The 26,664-nt window shown below is 55.6% G+C and overlaps 1 protein-coding gene across 2 annotated transcripts; it reads right to left on the reverse strand.

Moving 5' to 3' along the window:
* Positions 1–313: 313 nt before the first annotated feature.
* On the reverse strand, positions 314–26,664 carry CTDSP2 (CTD small phosphatase 2). 2 transcript variants are annotated; one of them, XM_034792267.1, is made up of 8 exons: positions 26,374–26,662; positions 7,512–7,660; positions 6,822–6,860; positions 5,679–5,780; positions 5,121–5,177; positions 4,480–4,572; positions 4,031–4,216; positions 314–3,887 (listed from the first exon to the last, which is right to left on the reverse strand). In XM_034792267.1, exons 1-8 carry the CDS (start codon positions 26,435–26,437, stop codon positions 3,762–3,764), a joined length of 816 nt encoding a protein of 271 aa, XP_034648158.1. In that variant the 5' UTR covers positions 26,438–26,662; the 3' UTR covers positions 314–3,761. The 2 variants fall into 2 exon arrangements, with proteins under 2 accessions (XP_034648158.1, XP_034648159.1); XM_034792268.1 differs by lacking the exon at positions 6,822–6,860 and having other exon boundaries at positions 26,374–26,664.

Raw genomic sequence — 26,664 nt, forward strand, 5'->3', positions numbered from 1 at the left:
GACCCCCTCCCAGGGACTCAGGAGCCCTGGGTTCTAATCCTGCCTCCGCTGCTGACCTTTGTCCCCGTTCTGTGCCTCAGTTTCCCCTCATCTGCCTTGTATTTAGACGGCAGGGCCTGTATCCTTGAAGTCTGTGGAAGCTAGGAGCCTAAATACCTTTGAGGATCAGAGCCTAAGCTCTTCTTGGTGGGGTCGGTCTGTCTGTCTATGCAGCACCCAGCCCACTGGGCCTTCGGTCTGGATTTGAGCCTGTAGGGGGCACTGTCAGAAGCCAGGCCCTTATCAACCGAGCAGAGCCAATAACCAGACCCAATTCACTTTCCTTTCCTGGCTTTAATCGCAGTTAATACAAAGATTCCAAAAATAGAAAGAGACCGAGACAGCAGCGCCGGCTTCAAGTTTTTTCTTTTGAATAAGACAAAAATGTAACAAACAAAAGGACGTGACCGTGTCACCAAAGCAACTGAAGTCTTTATGCCCTGGGGGTGGGGGGGGACACCCCAGGGCCTCATGCTGAGTGCACCGACCCCCACCGTGGGAGATGGGGGCACCCCCCCGATTGCAATGGGGGGGGCCTGAGCAGAGCTGTGGGGTTTAGGGGAACATGGCCCCACCTGAAAGGCAAATCAGTGAGCTCAGGTGAGCATGTGCATGCTGAAGGAGGCCTGGGGAAGCCCAGCTCCGAGGCCCCAGCTAGGCTGCATTTTGGGGCTCACCTGCTGCCAGTTGGGGTGTCAGAGGCATGAGACCTGCCCAAGCACCTGCAGCTAGACTCCCCTGTCCTCAGGACTCCTGGCTGCAGTACAGGGGGTGGGGATTTCCCACGGCCATGTGCATTTTGGGGTAACTCACCAGAGGCCGTTGAGTCAGCAGACGAGGGATAGGAGTGGGGCTGGACCAGATGCTGGGGCAGGTCCCCCAGGTATGTGCAGGGGTGGGGGGGGAACAGGTCAGATGTGGTAACCACTGCTGGAAAATTTCTACAATACAGGTGTGGGGTGGTTCCCCCACCTGGGGGGAGGGGAAGCAAACAAGGGACCAATTTCACATCCTAGCATGGGCATTTCAAGCCACATCAGAGGTTGGGGAGGAAGGGTCCTGAGAAGCTCAATGTAGAGTTGTGTTCCCGAGGAGGGAGGGAATTCGAGGGGGGAAAGGAAACCTGTATTTATTAGAAGTTGGGGTGCCCCCCCATCACCCCATCGGGCCTGGTGCTCCACTGTTCCCTGCTGGGCTCCCCTCTACAATGTGCAGAGCTGGAGTCCCCGCTCCCGGCACACATCGGCCTGTTACTAAGATCTCCCCCATAAGGACTCGGACCCTGAGGGGCAGGGGAGACCTGCAGGGGGAGGGCGTTCCCGGTTCCTCCGACGCCAAACCTAGGCTGTGGGCTCTTCTCCTTCTGAGTCACTCAGACAGGTCCCAGCCCTTCCTAGCTGGGCCTGAGAACAGCACCCCCTGAGGGCAGGAAGAGGGTCGGCCTGCCCCAGGGCCCAGCCAGGCACAGGTCTCACAGCTTTGGTCCCATGGTGCCCTCCCCGGGCCTGGGGCTTGGCCGTGACCCACAAAGTTCACAGTGGGGGCCAGCCCGGGCGGGCGATGGGGGAAGGTAAAGCTGAGTGGTGCAGACACGGCTGCCTCTCCATCTTGCTCATGGAAGTGAAGCAGGTCAGACACGGGGGCTAGGCCCAGACGGGGGCCAGGCCCAGACGGGAGTGTCCCTTGGCACTGGCCTGCGGCCTAACGGCACTTGATGGTGTAACAGCCCAGCAGAGTCTGTCCTGCTGCCGGAGGGATGTGCGCCAGGCCCCAACACCACGCGGGCAGAGCGACAGCCACGGCCCAGCCCACCCGAGAGCCCCCTCGGGGAGGGAATGCTGCCTGCAACCCGGTCGACATTTGGCTTGGACGAAGAGCTGGTTCTCTTTGGAAATGCCAAAGCAGAAGGTGCAGCAGGGAGGGGAAGGCACCGAGATGGAGAGGGGCGGTTGCCAATGCTGGAGTGGCAAAGGTGCCCGCAGCAGCCACCGCTCATCGGGGCGGCCACGGATATGACATGCCACAAACGCCATCCCGGCAGATTCCTCCAAGCCTTGCGGGGTTGTGTTGTGGCACCGACGAGGAATGCTGGGAGGTCAGAGGAAGGGCCCTGTCTCGCCAGGCTGGTGTGGGGAAGTCAAGCTGTGCGAGAGAGCGGGGTCAGCACAACGCAGAGCTGGAGAGATTGGGGGGGGAGAGGGGGGCTGGTGCCAAAGTCTCCTATCGCCAAGGGGCTCAGCTCCAGTGAGCGTTTCCTGAGACCCCCTGCAGGAGCTGTTGAAGCTGAAGATGTCACCACACTGGGACTTCAGTGGGGGGCTTCTCGCACTGAATATGTGGCTCCCGACCCCTTCAGCACCCCACGGAGGGGATGCTCCAGGCTTCGCCCCAGCAGCCTGCTGGTGGTGGAGGAAGCATCGTGTTTTCATGGGCCCCATGTCCCAGATGGAGGGCAGCAGTTAAGGCAGGGTGGTGGGCGTGGTCCCCTAGATCGAGCACGCTGCTTTGGACTGTAGGAGCGTGAGTCCAATGTGACCGTCTCCCTGCAGCTCAAAGGTGCCCCCGCCGGCCCCTGCTCTGGGCTGAACCGGCTAAGGAGGTGGAGTGTGGCTTTGGTTTAAAGTTACCCGTTACGGCAGCCTCTGGCTGGGCCGCTCTCAGCATCTCCCCCTCCTTCGGAGCCGAGCGGCAATGGGTATGAGGCAAGGATCTCGGCTCCACTGGGCAACGGCAGCTGTTGGGAGTCACGGGGCCCAGCTGGGGTTGCTCCAGGAACATCCTTCAGAGCGACGCTGGGATCCAGGCCAGGAAGGAGGATCTGGTTGGGCTGGAGACCCAGCTCCTGGAAGGAGCAGGCTAAGGGACAAGGGGGGATGGAGAGGCTCCCTCAGGATACGAGTCCCTGGGCCTGGGCCTTGCCGGGGGGATGATGACTGGGGAGTGGGTTACTGACCCCAGACAGGCCTGGTTCCAGCTCCAGAGGCCTCAGTAGGTGCCTCCTGGGGGAGAGGGTTACAGGGAACGGGATCAGTGGCTCCCCGTGGGAGGATGAGACTGGGAGGGGGGGATGGCAAAGGCAGGGCTCTGGCCCAGCCCCAGGCACCGACAGCGGGATTCGGAGAAAGCCACAGCAAAGGTGCCGCAGCAGCTGCCCCGCCATGCGGGACGTCTCCAGGGGCCAGGGACGCCTCCAGGGGCCGGGGATGCCTCCAGGGGCCGGGGACAGCTGGCGTTTGCCCTTTGGAGAGCTGGAGGGCCGTCCTGCCGGGAGGCTGGCCGTCTGTTCAGGCAGTTGCTCTCAGAGCCGCACGTGGGGGGAGAAGGCAGGCATTGGGATGCACCCCCCCCCCCCACCCCCCCCGGCAGGAGTCGCCCAGCCAGGCCCCCCACGTGGAATCCGCAGGTGCTGTGTGTCAGGGCGGCGAGCGGGGCGGGAAGCAGGGCCCCGTTTGCGAGTCGGAGCGCGGGGAGCCCTGCACCCCGCAGTGCAGAGACCCCAGGGCTACCAGGAGACGGGCTCAGACCTGTGACCGGGGCTACAGAGATTTCCCCGCTTTGCAATCCAACATCCCGTCCTGCGCCCCGGTCCGAGAGGCGAGGGCTCTGGCACCGCCACTGGGGCCCGGGAGTCGACTCCTTGCCCGACCACCTCCTCCCGGCTGCTAGCGAAGGCACTGAGTGAAAGTCCCCTGCAGAAATGGGCCGCCAGGGCACTGGAGGCTCTACGGCGCCCGCAGCTGGCCGAGGCTGGTATAAACGTCCTCAGCTTCGCTCAGCTCTTCGAAGATGGGGATGAGGTTGAGCAGCTCTGTGTCCGCCATGTCATCAAACCAGGACTGGACGGGCACCTGCAGGGGGGCAAGGACGGGAGGGGAGGGGAGGGTCAGCAGGAGCCCCACAGAGAAGTCAAGGCAGGCTGGGCCCAGATCCTCGACGGAGCACGCTCCGCTTAGCCACCCCCAGGAGCTCAGCCGTGGCCCGGGGCGCTCACCGCATTCTCCGGGTGGAAGATGTAGGAAGCCGGCGAGTTGTCCAGGATGAGTGTCTTGTGCAGGTCCCGGCCCAGGCGGCTCAGGTCCTTGACGTAGCAGCCCTGGTGGAAGACGCAGGACTCCCGGAAGAGCCGCGCCCGGAACACCCCGCACTTGTCCAGAAGGTCCGTCACCGGGTCGGCGTACTGGCAAGAGCAAGAGAGCGGCGCGTTGCTTAGAGCGGGCTCCGCCGGCACGTGGCCGGAGCGGCTCGGTTCCCCGCCGTCCCTCGCAGCCCAGCACCAGGGCTAGCAGGAGCGGCTCGGCTTGCTCAGAAGATATCCCCCCTCCCGCCTTGGCTAGGCCACGGCCAGGCCAGCAGCACAGAGAACCTCTCCCAACCACGTCCCCTCTGCCCGGAGCAGGCTGGCAGCGTGGGGAGCACCCCACTCCCCCAGGTTTCCCTCACCTTGGCCAGGCTGGCAGTGAAGAGGACACACTCAAACAGCTCGCCCATCCGCCTCAGGAATTCGTCCACAAAAGGTCTCTTGAGCACATAGACCTAAGGAGGGGAGGGGCCGTCAGCAGGGGGCAGGAGAGACTCCAGGGTGAGGGGAACACAGCCCCCGGGGGGATGATGCTCGGGTTCCCTGCTTCTGCTGGCAAGTTGGGGGGGGGCAGCATTGGTCTGGGGCTTATTCTCAAGCAGATGGAGCCTGGTGCCTAGCACCGCCTGCCCAAGCTGCCCCTTGGGAGCCAGCTGGAGGGGCACGGAGGGGCTGCCCCGTGCTCGTCACTGCAGCCAGCGTGGGGGCTTCAGCCGGGTCCCGTCACCACTCCCCTCCCCCAGCCACGCCCGGCGCCAAACCCAGCCCCATCGAGTCCATCTTCCTCCGGCGCCAGCAGCCGCCTCCTGAAACAAGTAATCAAGAATAGGCCGTGCTGCCTGGTAACAGCCTATCCTGGATTACTTGAACCGGGCTACGGCCTCCGCAGATCCTCCGCGGCCCCAGGGAACGGGGCCTCCTCGCACACAGGACAGGACGGGCCCCACTCCTGGAACAGATCCTGGTCACAGCGCCACCCACCCCATCAGAGGGACTCGCTTACCTGGTGCAAGGTCCCCTCTATCTCCACAGGCACTATGAAGTCAGCATTGTTGATTGGCTGAGGGGGGAAAAGGAATCAAGGGATCTGTTAGCACAAGAGCAGAGGGGGTTCCCCATCGCGGCAGCCCCAGCTCCCCAGGGGCAACAGGAAACCAGACTAAGAGCACGCATGCCGGGGTGTCTCCGCATGCATCTGGCTCTGCTCCGGGGGAGATGGCGTCGGAGAATTTTGCTTTGGTGGGCGAGGAGCCTCCAGGACCTGCTCCAACCCCCAGCTGCTCTGCTGTCCAGCCAACGGGGCGCAGCAGATCCCAACCTCCACAGCTGCCCCAGCCCCTCCAAGAACATCTCATGCCTCGTTTCCAGCCCCCGGCGCGTCACCCGTTTATCGGGCATTCACGGGATCTGGGATTAAGTATTCTCCATGGCCAGCAGTGGCTCAGAACCCAGCTCCTGAGAGCCAGACCCACCTGCTCCTGCCCCCGCACTGTCTCTTCCCACCAGCAGCCTCCCTGCGCCACCCCTCCACCCTGCCCCCTGAGCAAGCACGTGGGGTCACCTTAAAGGAGCTGTGCACCAACGTCTCATCCAGGTCGATCACCACGCAGATCCTGCCCTGGTCCCGCTGAGTCACCTCGGGGAGCAGGCACGTCCCGGGAATCTGCAAGCAGATACACGCCCAGCTGTCAGAGGGATTCGGGGAGCAGCCCTGGCCCACATGCAGTTCACAGGTTGAGTTGCCCCTCCCCAAAGCGAGACCCCTCCATGGAGATCAGGGCCAGTGGAACTAACCAGCAGACCCCCCCTTCCCCCGCCCCCACACCCCTTAGAGAAGGCTCATCTCCAGCAGCTCCCCTATCTCACACCGAGTTGGGGTGTCCATCCATGTCCTCACACTGGAGAGAATTCCACTGGGGACCAGCAGGGAGACTGTAAACATCCCATCCAGATATCTGGGCGATACCCTCCCCATGACCCGGAGCACCCTACAGAATTACCAGCCTCCTTCCCATCTGGACCATCCTGAATTCCCACTGGGAGCGGCCAGGGACTGGGGAGAGACCTCATGCCAAAGCTGCACAGACCGTGGCACATAAGAACGGCCAGACTGGGTCTGACCAATGACCCATCTAGCCCAAGATCCTGTCTTCCAACAGTGGCCGGTACCAGATGCTTCAGAGGGAGTGAACAGAACAGGGCAATTATCAAGTGATCCGTCCCCTGTCGTCCAGTCCCAGCGTCTGGCAGTCAGAGGCTAGGGACACCCAGTGCATGGGGCTGTGTCCCTGGCCATCTTGGCTAATAGCCACTGATGGACCTCTCCTCCAGGAACTTATCTCATTCTCTTTTGAATTATGCTTCTGGCCTTCACGACACCCTCTGGCAACGAGATGGTGGCGCTAAGAGATGGCGGCCTTTACCTTTTCTCCAGTGGAGGAGCGGTGCCCATCCCACAATGCTCAGGGACGAGTGGGGAACTTTGAAGCGAGGGGGAGTAAGGGAATGTTACAGTCTTGAGCTTCTCCACCTTCCCTGGGAAGGCAGATCACTTTGGGCTGGAGCCAACACCCAAGCAAATGGGACTCCCAGGGATACTGTGGGGTTTGGATCAGGGCCTGTTTCTGCAGGCGAGGAAGGGGCATTTGCTTGAGAGATCGGAGCTGGGAATCTCAGCCACCCACACAAATACCCACACAAATACCTGGTAGAACTGGTACTGAAGACACTGCAGCAGATCGGACTAAAGCGGGAAAGAAGAGGAGAAACACAGGTATTAGGGTGACAGCCGGCAGCAGCAGAGAGACAGCGTGGCCCTGACTGGGCTGCGGGACTAACCCGCCCCTTAGCCCTAGCCATCCGGGGACAGGACAGAACTCCCCTGCGATCTGCTGCCATGTGCTTGCAGCAATTCTCATCTGAGAGAAATCAGTTAAGAAATAATCAAAGGCTAATGAATAACAGCACAAGCACTGGGTCAGCCGGAGAACATGAGAATTAAGACAGATCAAGCAGGGAAGGACTCAGAGACGAAACTGCTGCAGGCATCTCTCTCTCTCTCACACACACTTGTTTATGGAGAAGGGGCCCAGTGCTGCCACCTGGTGGAACATTCCCATCACGCAGGTGGGGGTACCTGCACACACACCTGCTCTATGAGTTTTGGGGGAGATGGCTGCAACTTTAGGGGGCTGTGCTTGGACGAGGGTTCCTTCCATTCACGTCTGCGGCAAGGCTACAGAACCAGACTCTCTGGCTTTTTGGTTTACCGTGATCAATGACAAACAAGCTTCGTTCTTAAGACACAGGCATGTCCTATGTGGGGTCAAACACACTGGTGTCTAGAGGGTCGGTAGCCCAGCTCCAGGCCCCCCCTGCCCTGCAGCCCCCTTACCTTAGCGATGGTGCTGGGTTCCTCCTTGTGCAGTGCATGCTCCCCACCGCAGCCTGACTGACCGACATTCTGTGTGCGGAGGCAACAGAAAAGCGCCTTGAATATGTTCCGGCCACGAGGTTTCTTGGGAGAAGACTTGGACACCAACCCTGGAGCACGGGGAGAGAACCACAGCCAAGCGTAAGCAGGATGGTCATCCGCACAAAGCCAGCTCCCCACGCGGGATACAGACCCAACCTCTCGGTATTGCAGGGGCTGGTGGGAGAGGTCCAGTCCACTGCAACGTGTCTGGGAGACTAGCTCAGCACAAGGGCTGCAATCAATGAAGAATATGGGCCAGGGAAGTACCGGGACGGGGGGAGGAGGGGACGAGTGAGCCCCTGAAAAACGAACCATAGCAGAAATCCAAGCAAAGGACTGTGGGTAAAATTCCTTGAAGGATGGAGTGGATTCAGCCCAACGGTCCTCACTCATCCACGTGCTAACCCACCACCACATGTCCCTCCCCACTGCCCCATCCCACCCAACGGGGCCGTTGAAGGCTGCGACCCTCTCAGCCCCAAACTGGGAGGGACCCAGGGCTGCAATGTTGAGTAGCAGCCAGAAGGTGGCGCTGCAGACCCACAAGTCCCCAGCACCTTTGAAGTACAGCCATGTCCGGGAGCTGCTGGAGGACCAGAAGTGGGAGGGGGAGCCCCCAGGAGGAGGGGGAGCTGGCAGGCTGGTGCAAGGGGTGAGATAAACAGCCCCTGGCTCAGAGCCAATGGTGGGGAAACAACCTGGGGGCACATGTCACAGCCCCCTAGCGTGATCATTAGCCAAGTGACGGTCACTGAGCCTGGATGGAAGGTGAGCTGGGGACAACACATGCTAAATCCAGCCATTCTTGGGCACCAGGCGGTAAAAAACTCTGCAAGGTTTTCCCCCCCCCAAGAAAACCAGGCAGCCGTTCACAGGGCGGAGATGCCAGCCTGGGCTCTGAGCCGCTGGGCTGGGGAGGGACCGCAGCATCTCTGGGACCATTGTGCAACTGAGACCCCCAATCCCTCCCTCCCAAAGAGTCCGAAAACGAAAGGCCCGATCTCCTCGCTAACGCTGGTGTAAAGCGAGAGTAACTCCGTGGGAGTCAGGGCAGTCAGACCAGCAGGAGCGGCAAAGCAGGGCTGGAGCCTGCAGTCGGCGGCCGCACTCCGGAGCAGCTCCGAGCCTCGCTCTGGAAACTGCATCCTTCCATCAGCACAATCCTGGTGCCATAACTCCACTGCCCCAGGGTGCCAGGGGGCCCCTCCCTCGCACTCTCTGGCTCCACCCCCTCCACTGTCATGCTGCACCCCAGGTTTTGCTCCCCTCCAGTCCCAGCATATCATCTTGGGTTTTAGAGTCAGTTGAGAAGAATTCCCATCACCTTCCGTGCCACCTGAGTCACCAGCACCTCCAGGCAACCAGGTGCCAAGGCCCACCAGCATCTAAGCACAAATGGGCACCTGGGCATGGTAGGGCTGACTGGCCAACTCCATGCACCGTGCACCACAACTCTCCCAACTCCCCCCCACCCCCCCACGTTGGTCTCTCGAGGACAGGCTGCCCCCCCTAGGCCAAATGTTGCACCACGCTCCACGGAGGTGACATGGGGCTTATCTGCTCTTGGGACCCAAGCCGGGATTTGCACCCAGGGCTCCAGAGGTGCCTGGTATCCTTCAAGGGTGCTGAGCACACGCAGCCCTTTGAGTAAATGTCTCAACAGAGATTCGCCCCTTCCTTATCTGTGCCCCACCCGCCCTGGGATCTCCCTGGGCCCATGCAGCACAGGCAGACACAGCCCATGGGCCGGAGGAGCAGGCAGAGAGGCTGGCGAGTTGTAGTGAAGCCCACGTGAAGAGACTTCACCCCAGCACCGCTGTGCAGCCAGCCTGATCCGGGAAAACAGCACGGCCACTGCAAGGCACAGGGGGGCTGAGGGCTAAGGATTCGCCCACCATGAACTCCGCCACCGACTCATTGTGTAGCCTTGTGCAAGTCCCTTCACCTCTCCTGCAACTAGTACCTTCTTCTGGGGGCTGAAAGTGCCTCATGCATCTGCATGCTCACAGCACGCACCCGGGGCTGTCTCGCCTGGCAGGCTTCATCCCCGTCCCATCCTGGAGAGATCTGAGCCGAGTGTCCCCAGGATTGTAACTGGGGAGAGGAACCTGGGGCCAGCAGCGATCCCAACCCCTGGGTAATCTGTGTCTAGGGCTCCCTGCACCAGCTCCCGGCAGCGAGAAAGATCAGGCTGCGTCCCTGTCCTTCTCCAATAACTGCAGCGGCATTTCCTCTTTCCCTGGCGCCGTGCTCTGGCGGACGAGGTTAAACGGCGTTAATCACCCCAGCCGCATTCGGCGATGGCTTCCCTCCCGAGAGCCCTGGCCCCAGACCAAGAGAGCCGTTCTCAGGGTCAGGGTGCAGAAGTTACAGGACAGCACGGAGGGGGAAGCCGGGCAGGAGACTTACGGATCACGGGCCAATCGTTTCCTCACACTAGCCACCTCCCATTTACAGAGACAAATGCAGGGTTCGCGCCCAATCGTGACAAGAACCATTGACCAATGGACGTGCCAGCCAGAAGCAGGGCCGGAGCCTGGCCGGCTCAGGGCTGGGATCGGTTAATGATAAACCTGATGTTTGCTTTGCTGACAATCCAAAGGGACAAGCTCTGTGGGGTGCTGGGAGAGCACTGAGGGAGGTACCAGGCCTGGAGGCAGCAGGAGGCACACGGGGTGGAAAGTGACAGGCGCTCTGCCCTTTACAGGGTAGCCTTCAAGGGTGGAACAAAACAGCCTCCCCGCACGCACACAAACACACGCACACACACCCCCACGCACACACCCAGCACCTTTCCCGGGCTAAGATTAATTTCTAACCCTTGCTGCATTTCCTTGTTCCTCCCTGGTCAGAGAATCTCTTCACAAGCAGATCTTAAATTTCCTTTTTAAAACCTCCATTTGGGGCCGAAACTCTTTCCCCATCTCCTTCGCAATGCTGAGCTAAGCACCGGGAGGGAGGAAGCACCTTTCACTCCTCCACCAGCTGCAGAAGCTCAACAGCATAGCTCAGTGGTTTGAGCGTTGGCCTACTAAACCCAGGGTTGTGAGTTCAGTCCTTGAGGGGGCCATTCAGGGATCTAGGGCAAAAATCTGTCAGGGACGGTACTTGGACCTGCTGGTGAAGGCAGCGGACTAGACTCAATGACCTTTCAAGGTCCCTTCCAGCTCTATGAGATAGGACCGGCAACCAAGAACCCCCAGGCCACGGTCAAACTCAAGTCTCCAGATCCGATGCTCCCAACCCCATCACTGCATTATCTGCTCTTTGGGGCTTCTCCAAACCCGAACGTGCCCTTAGGGGAACGAACACTGAGAACGCCCCCACCGAAGAAGATATAGGAACAGAGGATTTGCCATCACAGGAGCCTGTGGGCCCAATGTGCCCAGCTCCAGCAGCGGTTGCTATGAAATGCTACTGAATACTCCATGCTGAACGGTGAGGGCACGGTAAATTGAGGGGGGCAATCAGAAAGTCTGATCACCTCTAAAACAAAACAAAAAGTAGCCACGAGCCATGGAAATGGAGGAGAAGGCACGTCTACACATGAACGTTAATCCAGACTAAGGTAGGGTGTGAATATAAAGCCGTTTAACTATTCCCGATTACCTCCACATGCGGGTGCTGCTCTTATTCTGGAGTACAACAGGAATAGCTTCTGGAATAACTCGCCGTGTAGACAAGCCTTAAAAATCTCTTTAAAATACGGACTTCAGTGTCCTGTGCCGAGCTGGCTTCACTCTCTCACTCCTGGTGACATTTCAGACCACACTGGAACCCAATCAGTTATTTCCCTTCTCCCATAGATCCACTCCCACCTGGGGGGAATCTTTCCAGGTTGTGGGTTTCTATTTTGATGTTGGGCCCGGGGAAGGAGGCGACTTGGCTGATACAGACTAGACAATGAGCAGTTCAAGAAGCCTTCTCCACCCGCCAAGTTTTATGCTCATCTTGAACCCCTAACCTAACCCCACCTGGCTCCCTCTCTGAATTTGCATCTCCAGCTGATGCACCAGGAAACAAACAGGACAATTGTCGTCAATGAGTCAGCAAGGAGGCTCAAGCCAGGCTTTGTTAGCTGATGATAAAGACAGTATCCTAAACTTTATTACCTCAATTAGCCTTCCAAATTACCCCTGTTCTCACAGGGCCAGCCACCAGGCTCCAGCAGCCCACCCGCTTTGGGAGGTTTCACTCCATGCGCCCATCTTTTACCGAGCAACAGATGGTGGTGCAGTGGTGGCAGATCCTGGCGACAGAGAATCTGGTGCAGCCCAGGTTGGAAGCTAGCTGCAGTAATATCGTGGCACCTGCCTGCAGAACCAACCCTCCCAGCAATCGAGATGGGCCTACAGCCTTGTCCTCTCCAACGGCTTTGCCTGGTCCTCGCAGCCGAGTTGGTGGCCGAGGAAGAGGCATGGCTCGTGCTGCCCAGAGCCCCAGAAGCAACTGCAATAGTTGCCTCCTGCAAAAGCTGGAGGCCTGGAGGGCAGGCTAGGGCTACCAAGTCAGACAATGACCCAGCTGCATTGCCTATGGCAGTATGAGGAAGGATTCAAGTCGCCAGCCATGAGGAAGACAGAAGCAGGTAGTCGAGGCATCTGGATACCAGCAAGACTCCATGATGGAAGCACTTGTTGGGCTTTGATTCGCTCTCAATGATTCTCCTGCCCAGCCCAGAGAGAGACAGCCCCAAGTCACCGCCCCATGGGATTCCTACACACGCCCACACACTTCCCCCAACGCGACTCACACGTGCGTTCCAGGAACAACAGGCAAGTTGGGATCAGCTTCATGCTGGGTGAGGGGTCGGGCCGCCGGGGTAGTATCGAGAGAAGTGTTTTTGCAGGGAGCCCTAGCTTGGGAATGCTCCAAACCATCCCAAAGCACGTCAGAAGGTTCCTAGGCTAGAAGGGACCACTGGGATCATCTAGCCTGCCCTCCCGCGTAATGCCCCTGAATTCCCTCTCGTTTGCCAGCAATGGAGAATTCACCACAACCCCTGGTAAAATTCTTCCAACGGTTAATTCCCTTCACTGCTAAACAGGTGCCTAATTTGTCCTCTGAATTTGTCTAGCTTTAACTTCCAGCCATTGGATTCTGTTAGACTTTTGTCTGCCAGATCAAAGAGCCCAGCAAATTTTTATTCCCCACGTAGGTACTTGCAGACTGTGATCAAGCCATCCCTTAACCCTCTCTTTGTTAAGATAATTAGATTGAGCGCCTGAGCGAATCCAACACCTTTGTCACATGCTTATTTGTCTAGGGGGACATTAGTGGCTTGAGATCACATGTGTGTGTTTTAAAGGCGGAGAGAGATGGGGAACGGGTTCCTTAGGGCCAACTCCCAACCCCTGGCATAACAGGGTCAGGGACATAGCTATCATCTGGCTCCCCAATGGAGACTCCAGAGCATTTCCGGCATCACCGGGTTCTTTATGGGCCAAACCACACTCATTGGAAAAGACCGTATTTCCTACTGTATATGCCGAGGCGCACCAACGTTTGGGGATGTGGTGGCGAAGGTCAATGCACGAGTCAGGCAGCAGCTCTCAAAATAGCCAAGACTGAAGTCAGGTCTTGTAACCCAGTGTCCAACGCAGCTCTTGAGAGGAGGAGACAAGTGAGAAGGAGGCAGAGACAAAGGTACAGGGGGCCGTGGTATATATGGTATCCAACCACTTCTCCTGAGCTGGGTACCACTGTCACAGGCCCAACATCCTGCAGGGAGCTGGGATGGCTGCTCTCCAAGACAGGCTCCTGGTCGCGATGGACGCCTGGTCTCATAAAGGGAGGCAAATCTATGTGCCAAGGGAGCCAGGGTCATGAACAGGGAGAGGGGTAGTGAGCTGGAGAGGTTCGCGGGATACCAAGTACCATCTGTGAGAAGAAGCCAAAGTCAGCGGAGAGCTTTTCCTTGGCCACAGCATGGATCCTTCCGATTTTTTCTATGCTCCAATAAACACCTTTCCCCAAACCGCTCCAGGGCTCATAGCAGCACCAGCTCCAGCTCCTCGTAGGCTCCCAGCACAGGGCAAGAACGGATCTGGCTTGAAGTTCTCCTCATTGTTTTCCAGGTGACTGTTGCTGGGCAGGTCCTGGAGCGCGCTGCAGTAGCGGCAGCCCCAGGACCGGGGAGGCTGGTCTCTGCAGCCCATGGAACAGACCAGGTGATGTTTCAGTCTGCCAGCATGAAATCCCATCTGGCAGGACACCTGGGAGCTGGAGGGCAAGACACAGCGGCAAATGATCACAGCAGAGGCTCTTGTCCAGAGAGCACTGGCTGCAAATTGCAGCAACAGTGGTTTGGGGGGAGAGGTTAAGAAGGTTTTGCACGAGGAGCTGGAAAAAGATATTGGACAAGTCACCGCAGTGAGAATACAATCCTGGGATTTCTAGAGCACCCATCACCGTAGTATCTGGGCTGCCGTACTGCGGCCTTCATCTCATTTGTCCACCTTTCCGGATCTTCTGTCTCCACGGTGGCAGTTCCAGCCGGATGCTGCAGGCGGTGGGGTCTCGCCACCTCCCTTCCAGAGCCACACTGTTCGGGGACCCATCACGCAGAGTGCAGTGTGGGGGTGGGTCTTCCAATCCGAGGCAGCTGCTCCCTCGATTTCCGAGCCTAAGTGCCGAAGGTTAATGAGAGGCAAGCATCCCGGGCTAAGGTAAGGTCTGACTGCGGGGAGGGCCAGGCCCAGCCATTGCAGGGAGAGCAGAGGGGCGCATCTTGCTGGTGACTGAACTCACCTCAGGAACCAAAGTGCCACCACTCTGTACCCTGGGGGTGGGGGCTTTAGTGTAGTACCCCCACCCCGACTGTCCCTGTGAAGAGTCACTCACCTTCCTATGGCAGCCCCGGAGAGCCTATTTCTTGGTACAACAGGACAGTGATTTACTTCCTAGGAGGCACACAAGGGCACCTCCCTTTCTGTCACTCCCGCATATATCCTCCCCCACTCCCCACCCCATGCCCACACTTTGCCCTGCCAGAGCCCTCCCCCCCCGTGCACTTCAGTCCCCGCCCACCGCCCTTTCCTCTCACCCTGCCCTCCTGATTCCCTGTTCTGCCTAGGTACTAATGCAGCCATCACACTGCACCTGTCCCCTCGTCCCATACTTGGACTCTCCCCAGGTGGTTACGTCTCCTCTGGGTTTCTAGTTGCCCTGGGGAAGGGGGAAAATCTCAAAGACCCTCAGCCCCAGGGGAAGCCACCCAGAGGAGCCCAGTAAATGCCACCCACCAATTTCCAGTCTGTTCGGACTGAAGCTCGAATGACAACAGAGGGGAAACGGACGGGTTATCGGCCCGTCCCAGCAAGCCCAGGCTTCCCTCCCCAGCCCGTCCCCATAATGAAGGGGAGATGACCCCCCATTTATACCTTGCAGCTGGAGGCAAGCTCAACTTCAGCCCACAATGCTGAGGGGCTGAGCCCCCGCATCCTCCCTGGCCCAGGCACCCCCCAGCGAGCTCCAGGCACCAAAGCTGCCAGTTAATACATTCACTGCCGATGCACGGAGCAGTTACTCAGTGTCAAAAATACACCGAGTGCATCTTCAGCACGTCTCAGTGGCCTGGCCCGGGGCCCCGTGGAGGGACGAGTTTACAGGGTCAGGAAGCGATTGGGATGGTCTCTCTTTGGGGGGCCAGGGAGAAACTAGGAATCCCAAGTGGAAACTCCCTCTGCCTGGAGCCTGTCCCCATGTGGGGAGATCAGGGTCAGGCAGCAGAGCGGGATCCCCTGGGATGAGACGCAGAGGGGAGGAAGGGTCTCCGGCACCTGACAGCTTGCCTGACCTGTGAGGACACTGGCCCAGGAACAAGCAGTGCCAAGGGAAAGGCGACTCCCCCCCGCGGCTCCCAGAAGACGTGGGGTTGCCGTGCTCCGAAGGAGCCGCTTCCTGCCTCCCTCGCTCGGCAACTTCACTCCCAAGACAAGCGGTGGGGTCCCAGGTCAGACTGGGGGTGCTGCAGAGCAGATGAGAGGGAAGGGGGAGGGGGTTAACCCACCGCAGTAAGGGCAGAGGCCCCAGAGCAGAAAGGAATTCTGGTAGGTCCCAGAGCAGATGAGCCCTTCAGAGCAGGCAGGGAGCTCCAGGACATGAATTATTCACATGGCAGAGCCCCTATTCTATCGAGTGTCACCAGTTCCAAGGGGCTGGCCACTGCAAGCACTAAGAGCCCCCTGGCCACGGGGGTGGGGCTGGGAAGGGGCAGGAGACTTTTCCCCTTGCACAGATTTTGCGGCTCCCAACAGCGGGGAGATTTAGAGCTCGACCGAGGGACCTTCCCCTTGCACCCAGGAGGGGGGTTTAAACAGTCCCTAAACCCACCCTAGACCAGTGATGGTGCAGCTTCTGGGCCCCAATCGGTTGCAATCCCCCTGGTACTTTTCACCCTGAGCCGAGCCCAGCCCTTGTGACACGTACCCAGCCCCACTCCTCAACGCCAATATTTCAGTGTAACTTTGCAGAACAAAGACCAGTCCCTCTGTCCAGGCAGCCCACAGCTGCCTCCCGCTGACAGCTTCCTCTCACAGAGGGGCTCGTGGAGAGGGAGAGCTAGGGCTCTCTGGGGGAGACGGCTCGGGTTTCTGTGCTTAGAGGCATCTGCACAAGCACGGTGCCGGGCGTGGTACAGAGGGGGTTGCTTTGCAATAATCCCAGTGCATTCCCAATCCAGGGAACTGTCATTAAGGTATCGAAGCAGAGAAATGACATGTCAAAAGTATTGTTTATTTGTTAAACCTCCCAACAGCGTCTCCCACCTGCCCTGGGGAGAACCTCCAACTTGTCTCAATCACCTGCACGGCGTAAGCGGGGCCAAGGGCACAGGGAGAACAGAGATGTAAGATCTTAGCAGCACGTTGGCTGTGTGTAGGAGAAAACTATCCAACATCCTGCAACCACCCTGCAGCACCCACTGAATGAGGAGGCTGGAAGCTGGAGATAAATACACAGCTTGACTGATTTTGAGTCACTGAATAAACATACTTTGGCGTTCTGTGAGCCAAGGACCATACCCCCCGAGCAAGAGATTATGCCCTGAAACGATCCTGAGATTCGGGCAAACCCTTCCATGCAGTTCTGTATGTTTTCTGACACTACTGGAAATGCTCCCAGGATATGCTCCGGGTTTCCTGAAGCCAGCCTCCGAAACAAAGGATTTTAGCCCTGTAACTCCCACCACCAGTGGAAGTCGAGGGACAGACAAACCTCAGATGAGCTCAGGCGTTTTTAACACCCACGTCTCTGGCAACGCACGGCACAGTCACCCAGACTGCAAACTGGCAGCCGGCAAGACTGAAGAAGTTCAACCACCCCCAAGCAGGTGAATACGCTTACAGAAGACAACAGCACACGCTCGTTGGGTTTTCCTTCTTAAAAAAGACCTGAACAAATCCAAACGGATCATCTCAAAATCAGTAGAGCCAAAAAAAAAAAAGGATACGTTGCTCCTAGCCCTAGCCAAAAAAAAAAAAAAAAAATCTCAGGAACCAGTGGACTCTGGAGCGACAAACCGCAAAAGTTCACCTCTCACTTCAGTGTCGTCACTACCCCAAAACACAGGAGCCCCAGGGCCCAGCCCCTGGAACCCCAGGGGAAGGGTTTGATGGACAGCACTGAACAGAGGTCACTCCTGCTGGAGCAAAGAGATGTGGGGCTGGGGGGAAACGGCTTTCAGTCACAGGCCATCCCTGAGTAAAATGAAACCTACTTTCACTCGGAGAGTGACCCAGCACTGAGTGATGCCCCAGCCCCTCCCATCCTCCATGCCAGCCTCTGCCCAGATTTAGAGAGAAGTTACAGCAGGAGAAGCCATGGCTTTTGCCTGGCACACAGCTGGTCCGGTCCCTATGAATCACAGCCCCAGTCGCTGGGGCTGACCAGCTGCCGGTTCAATCATCCACCTCGCAGAAGGCAACTGGTGAGGACGAGCCAGACAGCACAGGCTCACCCCCAGCATAAACCTGTTTAGCAAAGGCTAACAGAGCAGAAAGACAGGAATTCCTCCTGGGCTGGGACGCACAGCATAACCCTCCCCCACCCACCAGCTCGTTAAAAGTCTGATTCGCAGCTTCCCAGGACTTCCTTCTTGCACACACTGACGGGAGGAGGTTGGTGGTTGGGCAGGGCGAGTTTCTTCCATTAGCAGCCCAGATGAGCTAATGCTCACAGCCGACGCTCCAGGTCTCAGTCATGTCACCTGGGTCAGATATTATCTCCCACTCCTCTACAAGAGGGTGGATGGGCCCCTTCCTCGATACAATTTCTGTCTAGCCTCAAGGAGGAGATCGCAAACCTGGTTCAATGCTATTTGAGGAGGCTCTGAGGACCCGGGGTTTTTCCAGTTCTGGAAGGTCACACAACGGTCTCTAGGAGCAGCATGTGAAACTTTATTAATTAATATGGAGCTATACCGATCTCATAGAACTGGAAGGGGCCTTGAAAGGTCATCGAGTCCAGTCCCCTGCCTTCACCAGCAGGACCAAGTACCGTCCCTGACAGATTTTTGCCACAGATCCCTAAATGGCCCCTTCAAGGACTGAACTCACAACCCTGGGTTTAGGGGGCCAATGCTCAAACCACTGAACTATCTGGGTGAGGAATACGCTCTTTTGCTCCCAATCCCTGTTCCTGAACCTCAGCCACAGGTCGGGAGATGGGCCAGGGCAATAGGTCGTCTCACCCCAACCCGCTAGCTCACAAAGTCTTCCCTGCAACTCAGAGGTGCCCAAAACCAGAGGGGCAGAGCTTCACCAACCGTCGTCAGGCCGAACTGCCTGGTCGGAGATGATCAGGGCTTGTCTACACTGGATACGGCTACAGCAGTGCAGCTCCAGTGTTTCAGAGTAGACACTATTTATGTGGCTGGGAAGGGTTCTCCCATTGGTGTCGGGGAGAAGCAGCGGCAGCAGCTCGGTCGATGGAGGAATTCTTCCATCAACCTCGCACAGTCTATGCCAGGGGTGAGGCTGGGATAGCTACCTCGCTCAGCGAAGAAGCTATGCTCATGAAGTTCCCAGCGTAGACCAGCCCTTAGCCAGAGTAGAGACACCACACCTGTGACAGACATTTGAAAATGGGATACAGGCCTTTAAAATCCAAGGCATAGCTCTCCCCTTCCTCAGCTGCATCAAGGAGAGAGAAGTCGAGTCAAATTAACGAGTCTGTGGCTGAGAACAATCGAACTTCGGCTGAGCATCTTGGCCAGGATTGGGGGCACCTAGCTCCCATTTGGAGAACCCCCAATCCTTGGTCTCATCCATGCAGCTTCCATTTACTGCGTCTAAGTCCTGACACAGAAGGTCCAGTGGACTGAACGTGAGGCTGGGATCCAGGAACTCCTGGGTTCTAATCCCAGAGCTAACACCGGCTCCCACTATGGCCTTGAGCAAGTCACCTCTCTGCTAAACAGGGACGATCGCAACCACAGCGCGGGGAAGGGAAGTGCTAAGGTTAACCTAGTGAGCATTTGTACTATTGAAAAGCGTGATGTAAGTGCTTGGTTGGAGCATTGGCCTGCTAAACCCAGGGTTGTGGGTTCAATCCTTGAGGGGGCCACTTAGGGATCTGGGGCAAAAATCTGGTCCTGCTAGTGAAGGCAGGGGGCTGGACTCGATGACCTTTCGAGGTCCCTTCCAGTTCTATGAGATAATAAATATATATGGAGATATACCTAAGTCTTCCAGAGCAAACCAGGGTCTCTCCCAACAAAAGACACCGCTCCTCACCCCCAGAGGCCCTACCTACATTAATCTTTTCTGAATTCTTTCCCATCGCTAATGCTAGTACAATTTCAAAAGGGGGGAGGGGAGGGAAAAGCAATAGTGTAGACAAGGCATCAGGCACCAGTCTGTATTTTAAACACTAGGTCATCTGACCCTGTCATTTCACGCCCCTAGGGCACGAAAAACGCTGATGGTCACCCAGAGCCTTCTCTACACTAGAGCTCCCACCAACGGTGCCGCAACAGTACAAAATAACCACCTAGAGGAGGCCAAAGGGAACACAGCCCAACGACACTCCAGGTTCTTGCAGGAAAAACCCAGGAGTCCTGCTGTGAAGGGGGGAGGGAGTCAATCACGTATTTAAGAGGGAAAGGCCTCGGTGTTCTACAACTAGAGAGTTCTTATTGCACATCCTCTGCAATCCTCCCAACGATACCCGAGCCCATGCTGCCCTTGCGCCTCTCACGGCCTATGCAAAGTGCCCTTATTTAGGAGTTAGGTGCGGAAGAGGCCAATTAAGAACGGTGAAGTGCGACCCTCTTAAAGGGCCGGGGCTGGGTTTGCCAATCAAGGTTATGGGGGTGGGGAGCACCACGCTAGATTCCCCATCAGCTCATAGTAATCACTGCCTAATTAATGGGCATCTCCATTTAAAAACAATCAAACACAACAATGGCCTTTCACTGCATTATATCACTGAATCAATACCAGCGGGACTTGCTTCTCTAAGGGAGGCACCATTTATAGCGAAGCAGAAGGAAAATGCCAAATTATTTCAAGCACATGACAAGGTGTAAAAGGCAAATCCAATTATAACCCAGAAGCCTCCGCCCGGAGGGACATTATTCCGTGAGGCTGATGCTATGGTCTAGTTTATACAATCTTTAGGGCAGGAGCGGTCACTTATCACAGATCTGTACAGCGCCCGGCACAACAGGCCCCAACTTGGTTGTGACCTTTTACGTGGCGCTGCAATATATACGTCGAACAACAATCCATAGCCTACGTTGGAATTTCTGCCACTGATGTAGCTGCACCAATGCAAACTCCTGGTGTAGCCCCCCGCCCCCATTTACCCTGGTGCCCATCACCCTGCGGTGGCGCACGTCACATCTACGCTAGGGGGCTTACATTGGCATGGTTACATCTGTGGGGGAAATCCCAGCGTTGATTCAGAGATTATAATACCAGAAGGCACCACTGTGATTATCTAATATGTAAAACAAGACTTAAGGGTGTAAGACAAGGTCTAAGGGTGTGGGGATTCATAAGTCCTTGGCAAGATCTATCTTGTCTACTTATACGGTCCTCCTTACCATGATATCTGAGTACCACATACTCTTATCTTCACCACCCCTCGTGAGATAGAGCAGTGCTAGGAGGGGAACTGAGGACAAAGCAACTAAGGGTGGGATCCACAAAGGGAATTAGGCGTTGCAACACTCAACCTCACGGCACCTAACTTCTAGGCACCTAGAAATTCACAGGAACGCCCCCCCCGCCATCCGCAAAGCCCAAACTTAGGCTCCCTAGACAATGAATGGGGAGAGACAGGTGCCTTAAAATGGGCAAAGCCAGCATGGTAGGTGGGGAGCCACCTAAGCTAGCCAATGGGAGATGCCAATGATGGGGCGGGGCGCTAAGCCTTTGCCCCTTTCATAGAGATAGGCACCTAAATCCAGGCTGCAGGGAGGCATCTAGGTCTGTTAGCAAGCCATGAATGGGAACCCCTCTCCTGGAGTCAGGCAGTAGGCACTGAAGCTGTTTGTTGCCTGCCTCGCACTCACCCGGGATGTGGGAGACCGAGGTTCAATTCCCCCTCTCTGCCAGAAAGGGAGAAGGGAGACACCTGGTCAAGTCCTCTCTTTCGGGAGCGTGCTCTAACCACTGGGCTATGGGCTATTCCGATTGGGGGACCCAGTGTCTGTTGCTGAAGCTGTTCCACTGTGGAGAAATCATAAAGGGCTGCACGGGACTGGACCCGAGGTGTCCTGTCTCCCACCTAACCACTGACCTACACAGTGACTCTCTCTGGCCCAACGACTTAAGTATTTAACCAAAGTGGAACAGCTTTAATAGGACGGACTAAGGCCTGGTATTGACCTAGTTACGTCGTTCAGGGCTGTGAAAAAACGTCAGGCCTTGTGCGACGCAGTTCGGTCAATTTAACTAACCCCACTAGCTCAAAGGAAGAATCCTTCCGCCAACCTGGTTATCGCCTCTTGGAGAGGTGGACACGCTACACTGATAGGGGAGAAAAGAACTTCTTTTGATGTAGGAAGCGTCTACACTATGGCACTAGAGCGACACAGTTGTGCTTCTGTAGTGTAGACATGGCCTCAGGGAGCCCCACATCAAAATACCCCCTCGCTCAGTGGTTAGAGCACTCTCCGGAAAGGCAGGAAATCTCTGTTCAAGTCTGGCAGAGAGAGGGAACTGAACCTGGCTCTCCCACAGCGAGTGCTCTAACCACTGGGCTAAACCATTTAAGGTGGGAACCATCCCCACCTCCTCCTCCAGTTGGATTCTGACAGGGACCTGATCCTGGAGGCGGTTTCTCAGCACACCTACCAGATTGGACCCTGCATGCAACATAGGCAGATGCGTCTCTATCTCCGCCCAGTTCGTTAATCGCTCTGGGGCTTAGGCAGGACATAAGTGTCCAGGTGCCTAGAGGAAGACACTGGTGCGCCTGCATAAAGGTAGGACATAGGTGCTGAGGGAACGGTTATCCTGAAAACGTAGGTGCTTAAGCAAGTTTAGGCACCTACAGGGTTCAGCAGGAGTTTTGGGGATCACAGTGGAGCCAAAACTGGGATTTAGGCATGTAAATCCGGGGTGTAGATGCCTAAGTACCTTTGTGGGTCCCACTTCAGGGTCACAAAGCAAGTCTGTGGCAAAGCAGGGAATTGAACCTGGGTCTCCCGAGTCCCCAGCTACCGCTCTAACCACTAGACAGTCCTTCCTGTTGGACATTTTGGCATCATGTTCTCTACGCCCCTAGTCCTTCCCAGGCAAATACAGCTATGCATTATAATGGGGTTAAGAAACATTTCCAAACCGTAGATCTTTTGCAAAAATCAGCAAGGAGCACGTTTCAGTATCAGATTCATGCTAAACAAGGTTTTTGGTGCCTCTCTTTCAACAAATAAAATCAGAGAGAAAAGCTGTTTTGGGGGATTAAGGGAAGAGGGGTCAACCGATGCCGCTCCCGATCCATTATTTTGTAAAGGGATTGAAAGGGCTGGTTAAAATGGATCTTAAAATGGCCTCACGCACCCCAGTCAGTTCCCTCCCTGAGCACTGCAATTTGCAGTGCATTTTTCAAAACAGAGGAGTCGATATAGCACGTTGCTGTTTGATCTGGCTCCAAAAATGGCTGTCACGACCAGAAATCCTGATCTCTTGCAGCAATCAAAATCCAGCCCCGAGAAGAACTCAACAGGAAAAGCAATCCTGCCCAATCCCAGCCTTTAGGAACACCAACCACCCGGGGAGGAGGTGGCGTGTGTGCCCCGGGTACTGAGCTCAATGATACCGAAGATATTGTACTCCCTAAGGACATATGGAAGGAACACATACTTTCCCCACCGAGGATCCGCTCTGGGGACATTTCAGCACGCATCATTTGCTTTAGGCAAAAAAATCTGTTTGGGAAGTTCCTAGAAATGGGGGGAAATGCACACAAAGTCCCAGCGCTGCTGACTGAGTTAAACGTCATGTTGCAATACTGTGTTCAACCCACAAAGAAACATATAGAAGAGGAGGAAATACGTTTTCTGCCTGGGAAGTTACTGAACATTTAAAGCCAGAGTGGAGCGAGAAAGAGAGAGATCCTCTAGAAAGGAGAATTTCACTGGCTTTCTTCTGCTTATACATAAATCACTGCTTCTAAGAAGAGAAAAACCCATTAAAACTTTGCTGTTCTGTAAACATCCCAAAGGTAGCAGGCGCAGCTCCTACCAAGTCAATAAATTATCCTTAACTACAAATCTCACCCACAAACAGTGGGAATACCTTTCTAAAATTTGTATCTGCATTTTCAAGATTAAAAAAAAAAAAAATTGAGAAAAGACCCCAAAATTCCTCTGCAAAGATTCCAAACCTCTAAAATTGAAGGATCATTTATTTCATCAGACAATTAAGGACTCAATGAATTTGTTCCTAGTAAGTGGTGTTCTTCTAAACTAATTCCAGTAAGAAGGTTTGACAATCCTGTGACTATCTTCCGTGCTGATCATGTGGGGAAGGACTGGGGTCTGAGGAAAACCCAGGTCAAATATCAAGGGGGATCTCTCTACAACTGCAATTGTGAAGGTCCAACAACTAGTTATTTGAAACCTCGCTAATGAATTGCTGAGGGCAAACTCCAAAAGGAAAAAAACAAACACACGAACACAGAAGCAGTGAAACCTCCACTTTAAGAGGAATTTACGCTGTCAAAAGCCAACGACACAAACTGTTCCTATCAAGCAGATTATAATAGGGAGTTTAGACACTAGGGAAATTTCTCTTTGAAGTGGTCATTTGGGGTCCACAAAAATCCAAAGGATGATCAGCACACACAACCCAGAGGGGTTCAGTAATGGGGAAGGACCCATCTCGTCTGCACTAAACCCAAACTCAGCACTGCTAACAGTATCCGGTTGTGCCAGCGTCCAACAGCAAACTACGGAATGAGGGGCTCCAAAGCCGCGTGCCCCCCACGCTCAGACTTGTAGTTCATCGCTCTCCAAAAAACAACACTTGTTCCACTTCCTTATCAAAATCAAGTTTTACTAGTAAAATACTTAAGAATCATCTCCTTTACTGTGCCACCCACCAAGACAAAAGGAGAAAGAACACACAGGCCTCCTCACGACCAACTTCCAAATAGAGCCAACTTGTTTGTTTGCTAGGGATTTCTCCACCCAAATTAGTGTTTCTCTGGGCGACTGCCATGAGCCTCCATTTCCCTGAAACAAGGCAAGCCAGAGGAGCGACTAGATGCTGGCATTCAATTAAACCTTTCTGGATCAGCCAGGGCACCAAGAAGAAGGGGGTGGGGTGCCGGGGGAGAACAGCAACGCAAGTTCAAAGCCAATGCCACCTCCAAGATCTCTGGCACTCCTGCCAAGAGCTAATCGGTAGGTAGGCAGGCCCCAATCAGCCAGAGGGAACGGTGGTAAACAAACTCCCTTCACTCACGGTGGGGCACGTAGCTGATTTCTAGCGTCCAAGGGGCAAAATCTACTGGACCTTTGCACAGTTTCGCCAATTTCAAAAGACTGGGCGCACCCAACATGCATGCAGCTCTCACTTAGGCACCCTAAGAAGTGGCTGGCGCATGGAGTGGTTGGCTCTTTTGGAAGAAAAAAAAATTTGAGGAGGAGCTGCCAGGTGCCCAGCACTTTGGAAAAAAAGGGCCTTTATTTAGATGCCTAAAAATTGGAGCGGAGCTCTTTTAGAAAATGTGCACCCCACGGTGGGTGGAGAGAAATGAATCGACCCCTGAACTTTTTCAGAGTTCTGGCCCTAAAAGGAATAACACTGCCTCTTTAAGAGCATGGAGACACTGGGAAAAAGGAACTGGAGAAAAACTGAGGCCCCAAATTAACCCACATGCAACCCCAGAGCATTCAAAAAAAAAAAAAAGGGAGACAATTCCATGTTCTGTTGCACACAAACAAATGCATCACCACGGCAATCAGAAACACCCAATAAACAATGGACTAATTATTCCTACTCCTCCAGTCACAGCCCTTCAGAGTCTCCAAGTACAGTTTTGCACAGCTGATTTCAAGATCTCATCTCTCCAAAAACCTCCCCCTCCCCTCCCAAAAAAAAGCCACCACACAGGTTTTATTGCCCGTAGATGAAACTAGTGGCTAGTAAAAAACCAAAGCAGAACTGGACTACAGAGCTACCAATAAGGGGCACATTTAAACCGGTTTGTGTTTCCAGCTAGGTTTTCCATACATAAGCCAAAGAGGATCGATCTTTCAATCGTAGTGTCCTGCAATTGGTAAAGCCCATTGGGTCAGTCTTGTTTTTTCCATGATGAAACCATGGCGCTCTATGCTGGGGAAGCCACAGTCTGTGGCATGGCAAAACCAGGAGACAGTTTGGGATTGAAGCCCCCCCCCCCCCATCTCCTATATCAGCTTGGAAAACGCCAGGTTTGGGAGAAGGCTGCTTGGAGGGGTCAGCACAGAGCCACAAACAGTCCCTTAGACCAACATGAGAGCACCCACTTGTAGATCGGGTGACCAGATAGCAAGTGTGAAAAAACTGGGACACTTTTTGGGGGGGGGGATACGGGGGGAGTTGCCTATATGAGACAAAGCTCTTAATAGCAGGACGTGTGGTCACCCCCACTTGTAGCCAAGGGCAGGGCAGAACAAACAGCAGCTAGTAGGAAGCAATGGAGCTCAAACCTGACGTTTTAAGATCTCCGATGCAAAAAAAATAATAAAATAAATCGTGTCAAATGCCAAGAAAGTCCAGGAGCTGGGCTCAGCGGAAAGGGGGGGAGTGGGAACGCATGGAAGCCCCTGGCATTCCTTCCTCTCCACATAACTAGGATGTTTATGAAAATTCCCCAAATCCCAGCCGCCCAGGACAGAAGAGGAAGGAGGGGAGGGAGCCGATCACAGCGACAAAAACAACCCCACCAGCGAAGGGGAAAAGGCAGAAAATCGCAACCACATTTAAGGGTCAAGTGAGGATTTTGCAGCTGGGTCGAGTCGCCCCCTTTCAAAGGCTCTTTTTGCAAACGTTTAATACAAGGGGGAGGGGGTGGCGGCAGGCGAAGGGCCCCGCGTAGCTGCAGAGATGGAAGAGCAAAGCCCCCCACACAGGTCGCTAAACAGCGCCGAACCCGAGTGGGGAAGGGTGCAAGAGACACCCCCTCCGCATTGGCACAGAACGGGAACAGCCCCCACGTTGCCTAGATCAGGAGTTCGCTCCCCACCACTGCACAGATAGGGGAGGTGGGGGTGATAGTAGGGGGTGGGGAGAGAGACGCCTCCTGTTCCTTATTGCAAAGTTTCTAACTTTCTCTCCCTTACCTTGTTTTGCAAGCACCAGGGCTTCTTCCCTCTGCACTTGGGTGATGATAGAACCGCTTTCCATCTAACAATCCCACAGATCCAGGGGATCCTTTGGGTGGGAGGGGGTTGGGGGAAGGAAGAGGCCCGGGGAGGTGGGGGCGGGGGTGCTGTGTGTAGGAGGTGTGGGGTGGTCCTCAGCTGCAAATGCCCTGGAGTAGGCTGCATGCATGCATGCATGCAAGCCGAGCAGCGGCTCCGGGCTTCTCAGATCGGGTCCAACATGGAGAATCCGGGGCTGGAGCGCAAAAA

The sequence above is a fragment of the Trachemys scripta genome, chromosome 16 (assembly GCF_013100865.1).
Source record: "Trachemys scripta elegans isolate TJP31775 chromosome 16, CAS_Tse_1.0, whole genome shotgun sequence".
NCBI lineage: Eukaryota > Metazoa > Chordata > Testudines > Emydidae > Trachemys > Trachemys scripta.